The sequence below is a fragment of the Plectropomus leopardus genome, chromosome 11 (assembly GCF_026936395.1).
Source record: "Plectropomus leopardus strain MGB_pleo_1.0 chromosome 11, ASM2693639v1, whole genome shotgun sequence".
Taxonomy (NCBI): domain Eukaryota; kingdom Metazoa; phylum Chordata; class Actinopteri; order Perciformes; family Serranidae; genus Plectropomus; species Plectropomus leopardus.
Window position 1 is genome coordinate 9,904,212 of NC_142186.1, and position 12,993 is coordinate 9,917,204.

A 12,993-nucleotide genomic window follows, 5' to 3' on the forward strand; every position below is an offset into this window, starting at 1 on the left:
GCCTAATATGACTATTGGGTTGTTGCGGCATGAGGTATTTTATGGTCCGCCCCTTTTCTTTGGGTGTCCAGATGAATGAGAAATTAGTTTAGAAATTTGACATATTTGCAGTAAGCATAACAAAACTATGTCCAACACTTATTTTCTTTTGTTTCAAAGTATCCCCAGCAGGTGATAGATTCTCCTCCTTCTCCAGTTGAGAAGCCTACACATGCTTTCCAACCAGGAGAACCACATTATGGTCCTCCAATGCAAGTTCTGTTGGTAACTAGAATTGTGGTAAATGTTAAGTGTCAACTACAATGGATACATGCCAGCCGATTCAAAGTTAGACCATTATCACTGACAACACTGACCACCATGACCTAACCACTAGCACTTATGAGACTAAAATAGCACACACATGGTCCTTCTAATTATTATGCAGACTTGTGTATCTGTCCCACCATCAAACTCTCAGCGAAAAGTGAATAAGCACATTTAAAAGCACAAATTGTAAAAGTCTTTCTTTATCAGTAGGATGAATTTAGGATGCAATAAAAACAAATGCAAGTTTAAATTAGTAGAAAAATTACTTTAATCTTCTTAATTTATTATGGACAATAGAAAATACAACTGCAAAAAAAAGAGGAAAAAAGCTTATCGTATGTACACTGGCTTTGCTTCATTACAAATGCAACATTATGCTCAAATTACATATTTGCAACCAATCCATGTTGTGGTGGTTCATCAGAAAATATATGCAATATAACTACACTATTTACAGAACAAACTACAGTAAGAGAATTGTAGGTGCTGCGAGTCTAAATAATATGACAACAGGAAACACAACGCTGAAGTGTTCAGTCAAAAAACTTACAGCATCAAATCCAGGAACAAGTGTCATCATTTCTAACTGCCCTTGTTCACTAATATGTTTGCTACACCACTTTGGGCACGGTTTTCTAACTAAAAGATATGTAACAAACTGTTGATGACATTTAAATTCAAAATGAAATGTGTATAGTATAAATATGTAAAAAAAAAATAAAATAACATAAAGAAAAGAAAAAAGTGACATTTCTTGTAGACCCATGAAAAAAGCTTTCTATGTTATTGTTATTGAAGCTATGACAGCAGTAAAGTTGTTTGCAGCTTTGCATATGTCCCTGTGAGCAGACCAATAATGAAGAAACAAGACAATCGTCTCTGGGGAACTTTTTCACAGAATCCAGTTTCCTCTATTTCCAACAGGGTCAACATGAGAGGGACCTGCATCTCCTGGAAGATGACTGGAGAATTGCCTAGGATGCCTGTGTTTATCGAGCCAAACCTCTCCGGAGGTTATCATATTGATGACAATCAGACAGCAGCACAACAGATAAAAGTCATTAAGCCAATCACAGGGAACCAGACTCCCCTTTCTTCATTGCTAATTTGTATAAACAGCAGGGGGCTGCTGCTAGGGTAAAAGCCCTCGCTATACTGTGGACAAAATCTATAAAGTCAATTCTTTTTCTAACCAAATAAACCCTTTGAGAGAAGGAAAATGTTTGGCAAAGCTCTGTTGTTTAGTTCTAAAACTCAATCAGTGCTCAGTACACTATACAGTGCTGTCCGACCCACGTGGTCAGGGGAAGACAGTGTGCCAGTCTCCGGATGATTCAGGAACCACTTCTAGGTCAAGTTCAGGTGTTACCTCGACCTGGGCCACTGATTCGTCTTGGCTCAGGGACACATCTTGGATCTGACCTGAAGGGAGAAATGATGAATAAGAAGTGGCTGTGCATGACTCCCGTGTTGTCTGTAACAGTCCTTGAGATAGGTAATAATAGCGCTTTGTAAACCAGAGGGAAAGCCCATTAAAACGCATTTACAGAGCAGCACCAGCAGCTCGGATTCTGGATTCAATTTGCCAGTGGCTGTCATGCAAATGGGAGCATTAGTCAAAAAGCAATCTTCCCCTCCTCATTCCTCCAGCGTTTGTTTTAATATCATAAATTCTGTCTTGCTTTTATGAAAATGCCATGTCCTTTACATAAACTATATAATAAGACCTGACAATGTGTAATAAGCTCATTGTAAGTTGGAAATATGATATGAGCCATGTGTCATAATACATTCATCTTAAAATAACTTGTGCACAAAACAACAATAAGTCACTTTGGCACAGGCTGAGAGGTTCAGACATGCTTTCTCTACTGCTGCAGGCCACGCGCTGAATTGAGTTTTATAGTGGAAGTCATTTAATTATCTCCCTTTATTTTCGCTCTCTATATCTGAAACACTTCAGACACGTATTCATTAAGTTGTAAGCACATTAGTGCTTGAAATCTATTAGTATGTTGCACAAGAGAAATGACTGCATGACAGTCTTCCTCTCTGATGTGGTTTTGTAAAATCCCACAAAAGTAAAAAACTGGAAATAGCACCACGTGGTTGTATGACTTCGCACTGCAGTCACGTTGCACTTAAAATTTACATCCATGTCGGTGAAAACATGGATGCTTCACACACAGAAGATCTATACAATCAGCACAGTGTCAAAGTGGTTCTTGAGGGTTCTTACGTTGTGGCCAAAAACATGTTGTATGATGTCAACATGACCATGACCTTTGACCACCAAATTCTAATCAGTTCATTCCAGTGTCCTCGTGGACATTTGTGCCCAATTTGAAGAAACTCCCTCAAGGCTATCTTCAGATATCGCCATCACAAAAATGAGACATAGGAAAGGTCACAGTGACCTTGACCTTTGAACACCAAGATCTAATCACCTCATCATTGAGTCTACTTGAATGTTTGTGTGAAATTTGAAGTAATTAATATTTTAAAACAACAATAAAATCTACTTCTACTGTTGGAGATATGCTCAAACCTTAAAACACTAATTTTTTAGTAATATTACAGGAACAACTCTTTACCTGCAGTTCTTTCTTCTAATTACGTTTTATGCTATAATGGCAGCTTATAGTTCAGATGTGTGAAAAAATCTTTTTTGGTAATGCAGACAGGTTAAATCACCAAAATGATTTGCGGAAATAACTTTGTAAGATTTTCCTTCCTTGTGTAAAATCTAGTGAAAACCTTCATCACAAGTGACAAATACAGCAGCTATGACCGATATGAGTTCTTTTCAGTGTCTCTGCAGATCCCATTTTGTTTTAAATTCATAGTCCTAATCAAACAACAAAACAAACTGTTTACAGCCATGTTAGCAGCGCTGTGAGGGGGACATAAAACACAAATTTAAACCTTATGGTGGCACTGGAGGACAAGTCAGAGAATCACCACAGTCAGTAGGATACATAATCTAGGGACCATGAATGTAAATGTAATAGAAATAGCTGAAAGTTTAAAATTGAAATATTTCAGTCTGGACCAATGTGGACGAAGGATAAATGGATGGACTGACTGACCATCTCAAAAGCCATACAGCTAGTGTAGCTAAAAAACTGGCAAATAAATATAAAGAAAAAAAAAACATATACAGACACCTCTTGTAGTTTTGCAGTACCAATAGCACATATACAATCCCAAACACTGACCCCACATAATATAAAACTTTACCTCAGATCCCTCCACCAGGCTGTGATACCTGCTGTGTAATCCACAAAAGGGTTGTGTAACAGGTAAAAATGTATTAATATAAATTCAGGGGTAAAGACATGGTCGATAAAAACAATCTAAATGAGGGTGGGGGGCTTGGTGAGAACAAAATAATTAAAGGAGCCTGAGCTGACTGTGTGGATGCACTGCAGCTTCTGCCTGATCTGACAACTGTACCACCAGCAGACAGCAATGGGGGAGTTACTTTAGATATGTGGACAGATAGATTATTACAAAATCTGTTATCATTGTGTCACTTTGCATTACATTGACAACACGTGGGAGCTAACTGAGCGACAGTTTTGCACGTCTGAATGAGACAGTACATGACGCAAATCAGGGTAACTGCAAAATGTGTGTTAAATCATGTCGAGTTGTGGGACTTTTATTAACAGGTCAGGGTGGGCCCCCAAGTTGGATATAATGGGTTGGTTTCGTCACTGAGCTTTAAGAGTGTCAGTTTGCAAGACTGTATATTTGCAGGATTTAAGGTACAAAGTACAAGGTAAATTATAGCCAGTTAGTTTTTAAATATATTTTTTAAAAAATGAAATTAAAATTTGTCCTTAGGAGGTGGAGTCTCGCAGTCTGGGGAAAGAAGCTTCTCTGTCGTCTGCTGGTTTGGCAGCGGATACTTCTGTATTTTTTGCCCAGATGGCAGCAGAGTGAACAGACTGTGGCTGGGGTGGCTGCTGTCTTTCAGTGTCCTTTGGGCTCTGTGCAGACACCTCACTTCACCGAGATCACTGATGCTCTGTAGATGGGAACCAGTGATGTTCTGGGCAGTTTTAATCACCCGCTGTAGAGCCTTCCTGTCCTGGGCCGTGCACGAACCATGCCAATTCATGATGTTTCCAGTCTTTCTATTGCTCCTCTGTAGAAGTTAACCAGGATATTGCTCTGGAATTTAGCCTTCTCAGTTTGCTGTCGCATCACAGAGTTTTAACTGTGAGGTCTGTACTCTCCATGTGTCGGATCTTAGGCTCAGAAGCAAATCTGCTGTTCAAATGTTATATAGCTGCTTTGTGTCTGGGCAACCATGGAACCATATCAAAGTGACATTTAGGACTGAATGATTTTTATGAAAGGTTAACAATATTTCGCGCATTTCTGCAAATGCATCCGACGTAGAAATATATGTTTGAATTTCACAGGTTTTTGCACAACTATAGAAAACCCTGAAAAAGTGAATTTAGTGCGCCTAACATTTAACAACCTCGAAATTATTCCCAGCTACACAACAGATACCAATGTTTCAGATATGACTTTTTAAATTATCTTCACCCACTCAGCGGGGAAACCTGAGTGGAAGCATCTGTTGACGTGCTGATTAAGTACAACAGATCTGTCAGCATTGTTCACCTCCTCAGGTTATCTTCAACAGGTGCCTGCCTGGCTCCAACACTGGCTCCAAAGTGGAGTGTTTGAATGGAATAAATAAAAACGTGAGTGTGTCGCTCTTTTGGTTAAGGTTAACCAAAAGGGGAGCAAGGACCTAAACCTCAACCACAGCTGTCAGGACGAAGTAATGACTTTCACATTCAGGACGTGCATCTGGCAATATCAACAAGTAAGCTGTTCTGACAGCCTGTTCTGAGAGACTGCAAGACGGGAGCGTGTGTGTGCATGCACATTAGCGTGGGGGCGACTGAGTGTTGGCATAAGGCTTACTCTCAGCAGATAATGAGAAGGATCATCAAGTGAAAAGTTGAGAGAGTGAGAGAGTTTTAACATTCCACTGGAGAGGGCCAACACTGGCTCTCAGCACTCTGAAGTACTCAGAGATACTTTTTTAATGTGAGGTGTGCTATGAATGTATCTATTATATAAGGAATGTGGACTGTGTGATGGCCATGTGAGACACAAACACTCATGCCCACACAAACACTTCAAGATAGAAAAGGCGACTTGATTATAAAATGCTTATCTACCCTGTTATTCTTAAAGCAATCAGTGAACTATGTTGACGTTTAGACACGAGAGAGATGATTACTAGCTTTTGTTGCCCAGCTGCATGAACAGCTGGCCGTACACCCAAGTGTTTTTTGCATGTCTTTGTATGTGCACTGGTGTGGTGTAAAGTCAGCTGCTCACCGTAGCCGTGGGATCTCTTCATGTGGTGTTTCATGTTGCTCTTCTGAGTGAACCTGATGCTGCACACCTCGCACTTGAAGGGCTTCTTTCCAGTGTGTTTGACCATATGGACCTGCAGAGCGCTCTTCTGGTTAAAGGCCTTGTCGCACTGACTGCATTTGAAGGGACGCTCCCCTGCACAGAAAATAAAGAGCCACAGGTTATTGATAATTCAGTGCTGCTGCAATTGGTATTATTTTCATGCATCATAATGGTGCTGTCTTGATTAACTGTGGTTTACAATGTTGTACTTTGGTATAATTAGTGCAAATAAATGAAGCCATGGTTGAGTTGAGATTATTGGACTCTAATAATGGACTATAATATGTTATGAGACATAAAAAATAACAGCAAACTCTGTGAAAAGCAATCACACTGTTCAAGCCGCACACCCCATGAGCCCTTCATAATGGTGCTATGAATATACACAGTTTTGTTGTTATTTATTTTATTAAAGAAATACAAGTACTTTAGTTGCCTCCCACATATTCCCACATGCACACAAATGGTGTTAATTTGTGTAAAATCGTGCACTGCCTCTTTAATGAACCCACCACTGCTGTTAAACTTTGCTTTATATGTGCTTTATATTTGTATTTATATGTGCACATGTAGACAAGCAGCTGTGATGTGAGCAGCATTGTTGAAATACTCCCATGATCATTTTTATTGGAAAGAGAGTCTTTGGTTCCACAGTTTGAGGCGCTTTTCCTTTTGTCCTGTCATTGTATGCATGTTCTTATAGCTTGAGATCTAGATGGGCATCTCTAAATGGCACACTGCTCTCCAAACCAAGACTCGGACTTGGACTAAGTGGCGGTCCATTCCGGACCCATGACCAAATGATAAATAAATGAAAATAAATTATCTTTGCCAAGCATTGCTTTTTTCATGGATTTTGTCCATGGCCTTGTCTAATCTATTTAATACGGCAGTATCTTCACTCTGTTAAGCCAGTCAAATCGATTATTTACCCTGTGCATACAGCTGACCAGAGAGAACAGTGTAAGAGAGACGTGAGAGAGATGACAGCATGGAGATCAACAGACAATCTATTACTTTCTGACTACAGACACTGTTTTTCCCGTTAAAGAAAAACAACAAACTTTGATCATGTTTGGTTCAGTGTGACTGTATGTTAACCTTACTTTTGAAAATTGTGCAAAAAGATATGGAAATGCATGTTGTTGATCTTATTTGACAGATGCTGGGGTCTGCTATGGGATGTAATTCAGACATTATGAGGTTTGGACCTTTGCTGGGAGGAAATTTTAGTAACTGGACCTATTGAATTTTAATGGGACACCCACAATCTGGAGAGACCTACTGTTGTCACACAAAATCTTTTAATAGATGGAGGATGTGTCCATGTAGTTTTTTTCAGTGTTGCTCAGGGACAAAAGAATGAAAATGTGTCTTCACAGTATTTAAATGGATGTATTGAAATGGTAATAGACCAACAGGATCGTTTCTTTGTGTACATTGAAGGCTGATAAGAATGTCTTGGTGCTTAGGATTTCACAGAGTGATGAGGAATCCAAGGCATTAAGCTGCTTATTAGCCGTGTCTGTATGGATGCATGCACTGGTGAGTCTGACGGGGAAAGCTGACAATTATTACAACCTCTCCGTGTAGTGTCCTGTTTTTGCATTCATTTCTTTTTTTGGCCATATTCCTCAGGACTGTATCATGGCTCTGTTGACATGGAACCATTTGATTTGTTTTTACTAGAAACTATGTTAATTATAAGAAACACATCTACGGAACAATACTGAGGATCTTTACAGCATGGTCTGTGAAAATTATGTCTGTTTTTAGGGCAAACAGCTGTTGCCCTGATGTGGAGCAATCAAACTTTTTTTCTCTACTCGTCAGTTAAATATTTCACCATGAGCACGTTAATGGAGTAATTTGCTGTGGAATGTTTGACATACAGTTTATGAAGCAGCATACACCTGTTATATAACATATGCACACAAGCAGTCTTAAACACCATTTACGTGACCTACATGACCTTTTATTCACACAACTTCCATGATTTTCACACATCCATGAGATTAATACATGATAATTTACATTCCTTTTAGAAACTGAATTCTGAAATGCTGTTTTTTTTAAAAAATATTTATAATAACACAGGTACATAGGTAGTTGTGAAAGTAATATTATGAAATAAAAATGATATCATACAAATTTAAAAAAGCAGAATTTAGTAAAATAAAAGAAAAAAGGAAAAAGTTGAGGCTGTAAAAGTAGCATTAGTATAAAGATTAAATACATTTTAATAATAATAATAGTAATACATTCATTTTAATCTATAAACATTTTGAAAACATTTGAGTTTCAGTGTTGTGATTTTTGTTTTGGCATGCAGCAGTTTTGGCATTAGGTAATCGTCTTACCTGTGTGTGTTCGGTTGTGTCTCTCCAGCTGGCTGCGCTTGGCGAAGGCCTTCTCGCAGGAGGAGCAGTTGAAGACTCTGGGTTTCTGAGAGCTGGGTGACGGCCCTGGCTGATGTACTCGTTCATGTTCCTGTGGAAAGATTTAAAATTCAATGCATCATTTACAGGAAAGAACACAAAAACACTCTACTAGAGGGTGGCTTGAACATAGATGTCTGAGCACAGAGATTTTGCTCAGGCAGAAAATGACAAACTGTTTGCACCACAATTCAGATTCTGGGTCTGGTCACTAAAAATCTATCCTTTGATTTGACACAGTATCTTTTCTTTTCTCTTGCATTTCTCATCTTTTAGGATCTACTGTTGCTATGTGCTCCTTTGCTGGGCGGATTGCTGATGCCAAAAATCGAAAAATGAAAATGACAGGACAAATGTATGCAGACATGGGTTAATTTGAGGACATGCTTGTTTTAAATTTTGGGTTGAATCCCTTTGAAGCAGATGTTTCATAACATCCATTATTTTCTAAATGTGCTTTTGATGTATGTTATCAAGCTAAAATATGTCACAGTCTAGAGGCTAAATAACATGGAAATTCTAACCAATAATTCACCCATCATGCTTCCTCGTGATCTTTCAGGTACACTGAATGGTAAGTTGACATATTTTATTTTGAATAATCACTTTAAAACAGGTAAAACCGCTATGCACTGCGGTACTGTGCCATAAGAGCCATAATTTGATTATTTGATGAACAGAAAATTAATCAGCAAATATTTAGATATTTTTTCTGGCCTTTCTAAAGGAAAAAGGTCAAATATTTGCTGGCCCCAGTCTCTCAAAATTGAGAATATGACACTTTTCTTAGTCATGTATGAAAGTATAAGTAATATCTTTGGGTTTTGGACTGATAATGTTGAAAACAAGCAATTTCACTCAGAAAATAAAATGTTTTTATTTCCATTTTGTAATGTTTAGTGCCAAAAAGAAAAAATAATTAATCCAGAAAAAGGTCAATAAATCTTGAATATATGGCTGGTCCAAAACTATTTTTTGAGAAGGATATATATATATATATATATATATATATATATATATATATATATATACATATATAAATATATCAATAATTACATTTAAGAACCCAACAAGCATCGGCATGGCCTTTTAGTGTAAATCATTTAAAGAGGGTAAAGTGTAAACCCCTGTAATGTTCTATGGATGATCATCTTTCTTTATCACCTTCTCAAAATGGGATTTTGGCAGCACCCTGCAACACCATCTTGCATTCTACTCATTCTTGAATTTCAATTTTAATGAGAAAATCATTCTGATACAGCAGCTCCTTGGTTCACAGTGTTGCATCAGAATTATGAGGGCAGGACTGAAAAAGCGGTGACATGTACCCAGAATACTGGTGACAATGCTGAGCCGAGACAAATACTGGGCAACACAGAAGAGATGGGCACATGGGAAAGTGAATGGAAACACTGGTATAATAACATCACTGATGGCAAAAAATTATTATGCTGTAACTGCATCAAGTTTACAAGGAGATAAGTAAGTCTAGCGGTTGTTTTGGCTCATTGTGGAGGCAGTGTTTATCAAAAGAGACTGGTTCGTTTGGAAAAAACATTTGAACTTTTATAAAAAAAATGCAAACTTTCAAACTTACAACCAAAAATGAGGGTTTCCTGTACATAGTTCTTCACTAACAATGCTCCCAATAAAATACATATGTCAGGGTGCTCACTTTGTATCAATTCTAACCCTCCTTTAAAAAAAATGCCATTAAACCTTAGGAGGTTTGACACCATAAAACTTTAACTGTGTCTCAGTATGTCTACATGTGCTGTGGACAAAGTAAGCTAGATGGTCATTTTAAGTCACCAGCTAATTGTGAAAGAGAAACAAAGGAGATATTGTGATTCATCAAAGTGGGCCGATACACCCATTCCCCTTCGTTTATCTGGCTATCAAGGTCATGTGAGGAAAAAATACTCAGTTTCTCCCCCGGTGTGAGTCTACTGATGTTCCCCAACCCATCAAGCACTGCGCCTTAAGCTCAAATTAAGAAATGTAATCATTAAACACTTTTTTAGTGTTACCAAATTAAAAAGTCACACTTTTCGGTTGTCCGGCTATAATTAAAAGGCAAAATCATTATCCACAGGCTAACAAAATGAAAAAATAACACCACTACCAATATATCTTTCACACCACAGGGCCTTTTCCAAAATCTAAAATCAGCATCTGCGTTCTCAGTGCAGACTAATGAGCAGCCTGGGGACCTCCTGGAGAGGAAGGAACTCAGTCACTCTCAGTGTGACACCCACTTAATCTCAATGTCATTACTTTTATGAAATATAGCAAAAAAAACACAGCGGGGTTGTAGTGAGGTGCAGAACACTGCGAGAAGACTTGAAAGTAGGATAAAAGTTTTGCACACTCTGGCTGCATATGCACTTCTCTTAAATTCACTTGACATTTCAGCACTCCGGCCTTCTTCAGAATCAACAAAGATTATATCATTTCATTACTTTTAATAAAGACAAATACTGCTCAATATGCCAAGGCACATATACAAAGGTAAAAACCTGTGGCAGAATGGTATGGAGGTCTAAAGCTTACAATATAATGAATGATTTAGTAAATTACTCAAATTAATGATATTATAAAGACACAGATGTGGAAGTAAAAGCCCTGATTCTGAAATAAATATGCATGTTAATTTTAAAAATAAATACATATGCTTTGAAATAGAAACTAGAATTACTGCCTTATGGTTGTGTGCCTCCACAAGTTTTTCAAGTTGCTCTTACAGTTTGCATCTATGTCTGTGAAAAAGTGGATGCTTTACACACATCTTCCTCCCGTCAGCACGGAAGATCTTTACATATAACATGATATTGAATAATGGCCACAACTTAGTTTTTGCAGAATGTAATGATATCACAGTGAAGCTGACCTTTGTCCTTTTGGACATAAAACATCAGCACTTCATCATTTTATCCTATTAGACATCTGTGTGAAATTTCATTACATTTACAAATGAAATCTTGAGTAATACACAAAATCACATTTTGTGAGGTCACAGTGACCCTGACCTTTGACAGACAAATTCTGATCAATTCATTCTTGAGTCCAAGTGGATGTTTTTGCCAAAGTTGAGAAAAGTCTCTTGATGCCCTCTTAAGATATTGTGTTCCAGATAATGAGATGGAGGCTAGGTCACAGTGACCTTTGACCACCAAAATCTAACCACTTCATCATTGATTGCAAGTGGACGTTTGGGCCAAATTTGAAGAAATTCCCTTGAGGCATTCTAGAGATATCATGTTCAAGAGAATGAGATGGACAACGTGACAACAAATAAATAAATAACATGTATTTATTTATTTTTTAAAAATGGCAAGTTTCGTCCTCCGAACAGTGGCCTTTGCTTAGAAATATTGCATGTGGTGGTGAAAGAGCTTGTGCATAAATCCAGATCCTCCTGTTTCCTCCTGATCTGAGAACCCCAGCATTTATGTGTTTGAGTGTCTCAACCACGTGAAGAGGATCATCTGAAAAGAGAAGCATGTGCACTCCTCTTTCTAATTCAGTTGCAAAGCACCTCTCATATTAAGTGTTTTGTTTTGTTGTCGATAACTTGATAAATTACTCCTATTTTTGCTTCACATAGTGAGACGGCACTCATTCTCCAGCCTGAGGAGGAGGTGCTGATGGCTAAAAATAAGATTTGAGTTTTGAGGGTTGATTTACGTTTTTCATAAAATCTAGAGTCTTATTCGTCGGTTTTATATGCATCCTTAAATGAGAGTTTAAAGACAGTAGCTTGGTGGACATCATCATTAAAAGTAGCCTTTCAGTAGCTTACATTTAAAGCAGTTTATCATCCGAGTCTACTATTTTTACATGAGTTCTTACCTTCAGGTGTGTAGCTCGCTTAAAGGCCTTGTTACAGAGACTGCAGACATGACAGCGGTCCTTGCCATGAGCTTGCCTGCAGTGGCGTCGCAGCGTGTTGGCATTCTGGCACACCTGATTACAGTAGTAACACTGATTGCGATTATCAGCCTCCGTCTGACCATCCTTCCCACCCTTATGGCCGTCGTCAGCAATCTGGATCACACAGGAAGATTAGAAAGTAATTAGAATTACTCACAAAAGCTCACACTTGTACAAGCATTACGAAAAAAATAATATCTAGCAATATTTTCTAGTTTTTACAGAATACTTATACTTGCCATACATACTGGTAGTTTCATGAGTCTGGTCTTGTCTCTTTTGTCCCATAAAAATCGTAACTTCTCTGAGGTTGATGAATGTTTTTTATATCCTCATGGCAGCCCCCAGTTACTATTCATATTAGTAATATTTGCTTTAGATAGGTAACCCATCACAGTGGATTATCATGTTGCCATTTTAAACATATGCTGATTCGTCAACATAAAACCACAATCCACCTCTGTTTGACAGTTCCTCTATTAGATATCTTTAATAGCAAACTACACACACAACATAAACACACTCACATTGTATCCATTGTCAGACGCTCCGTTTGTGGATTGGGAATGGTGGCTGACCAGTATGACCTGTTGGCCCGAGCTGGCTGGCTGTCCTGGGTCATTTAGCACTGCAGGGAAGGTCTGACCCTAAAGATGAAAAATACTCTGGTTTGGCAGCTGACAAACTACATGTAAAGTTTTATCATTGCACACACATAATAATATCACAGATTTTTCTAATGTTTCTGTTCCAGACTCAGGCAGAGTAGAGAAATACATTTTAAGACAAGCTTGATTTGAAATCAGTCATGATATCAAATAATGGCAATAAATGGCTTCTAGATCTAAATGTGTTTATG

General features: G+C 38.1%; 1 protein-coding gene across 1 annotated transcript in view; it reads right to left on the bottom strand.

The window, feature by feature from the left end:
- Window positions 1-559: 559 nt before the first annotated feature.
- The window catches only part of znf236 (zinc finger protein 236), a 61,139-nt gene continuing 48,705 nt past the window's right edge, over window positions 560-12,993 (bottom strand). Inside the window, exons 28-32 of the mRNA XM_042489830.2 lie at window positions 12,662-12,781; window positions 12,054-12,248; window positions 8,124-8,253; window positions 5,683-5,856; window positions 560-1,731 (exon numbers count right to left, since the gene is read on the bottom strand). Coding sequence (XP_042345764.2) covers window positions 1,610-1,731; window positions 5,683-5,856; window positions 8,124-8,253; window positions 12,054-12,248; window positions 12,662-12,781 — 741 coding nt within the window. The 3' untranslated portion in view covers window positions 560-1,609. The remainder of the gene's footprint in view (window positions 1,732-5,682; window positions 5,857-8,123; window positions 8,254-12,053; window positions 12,249-12,661; window positions 12,782-12,993) is intronic.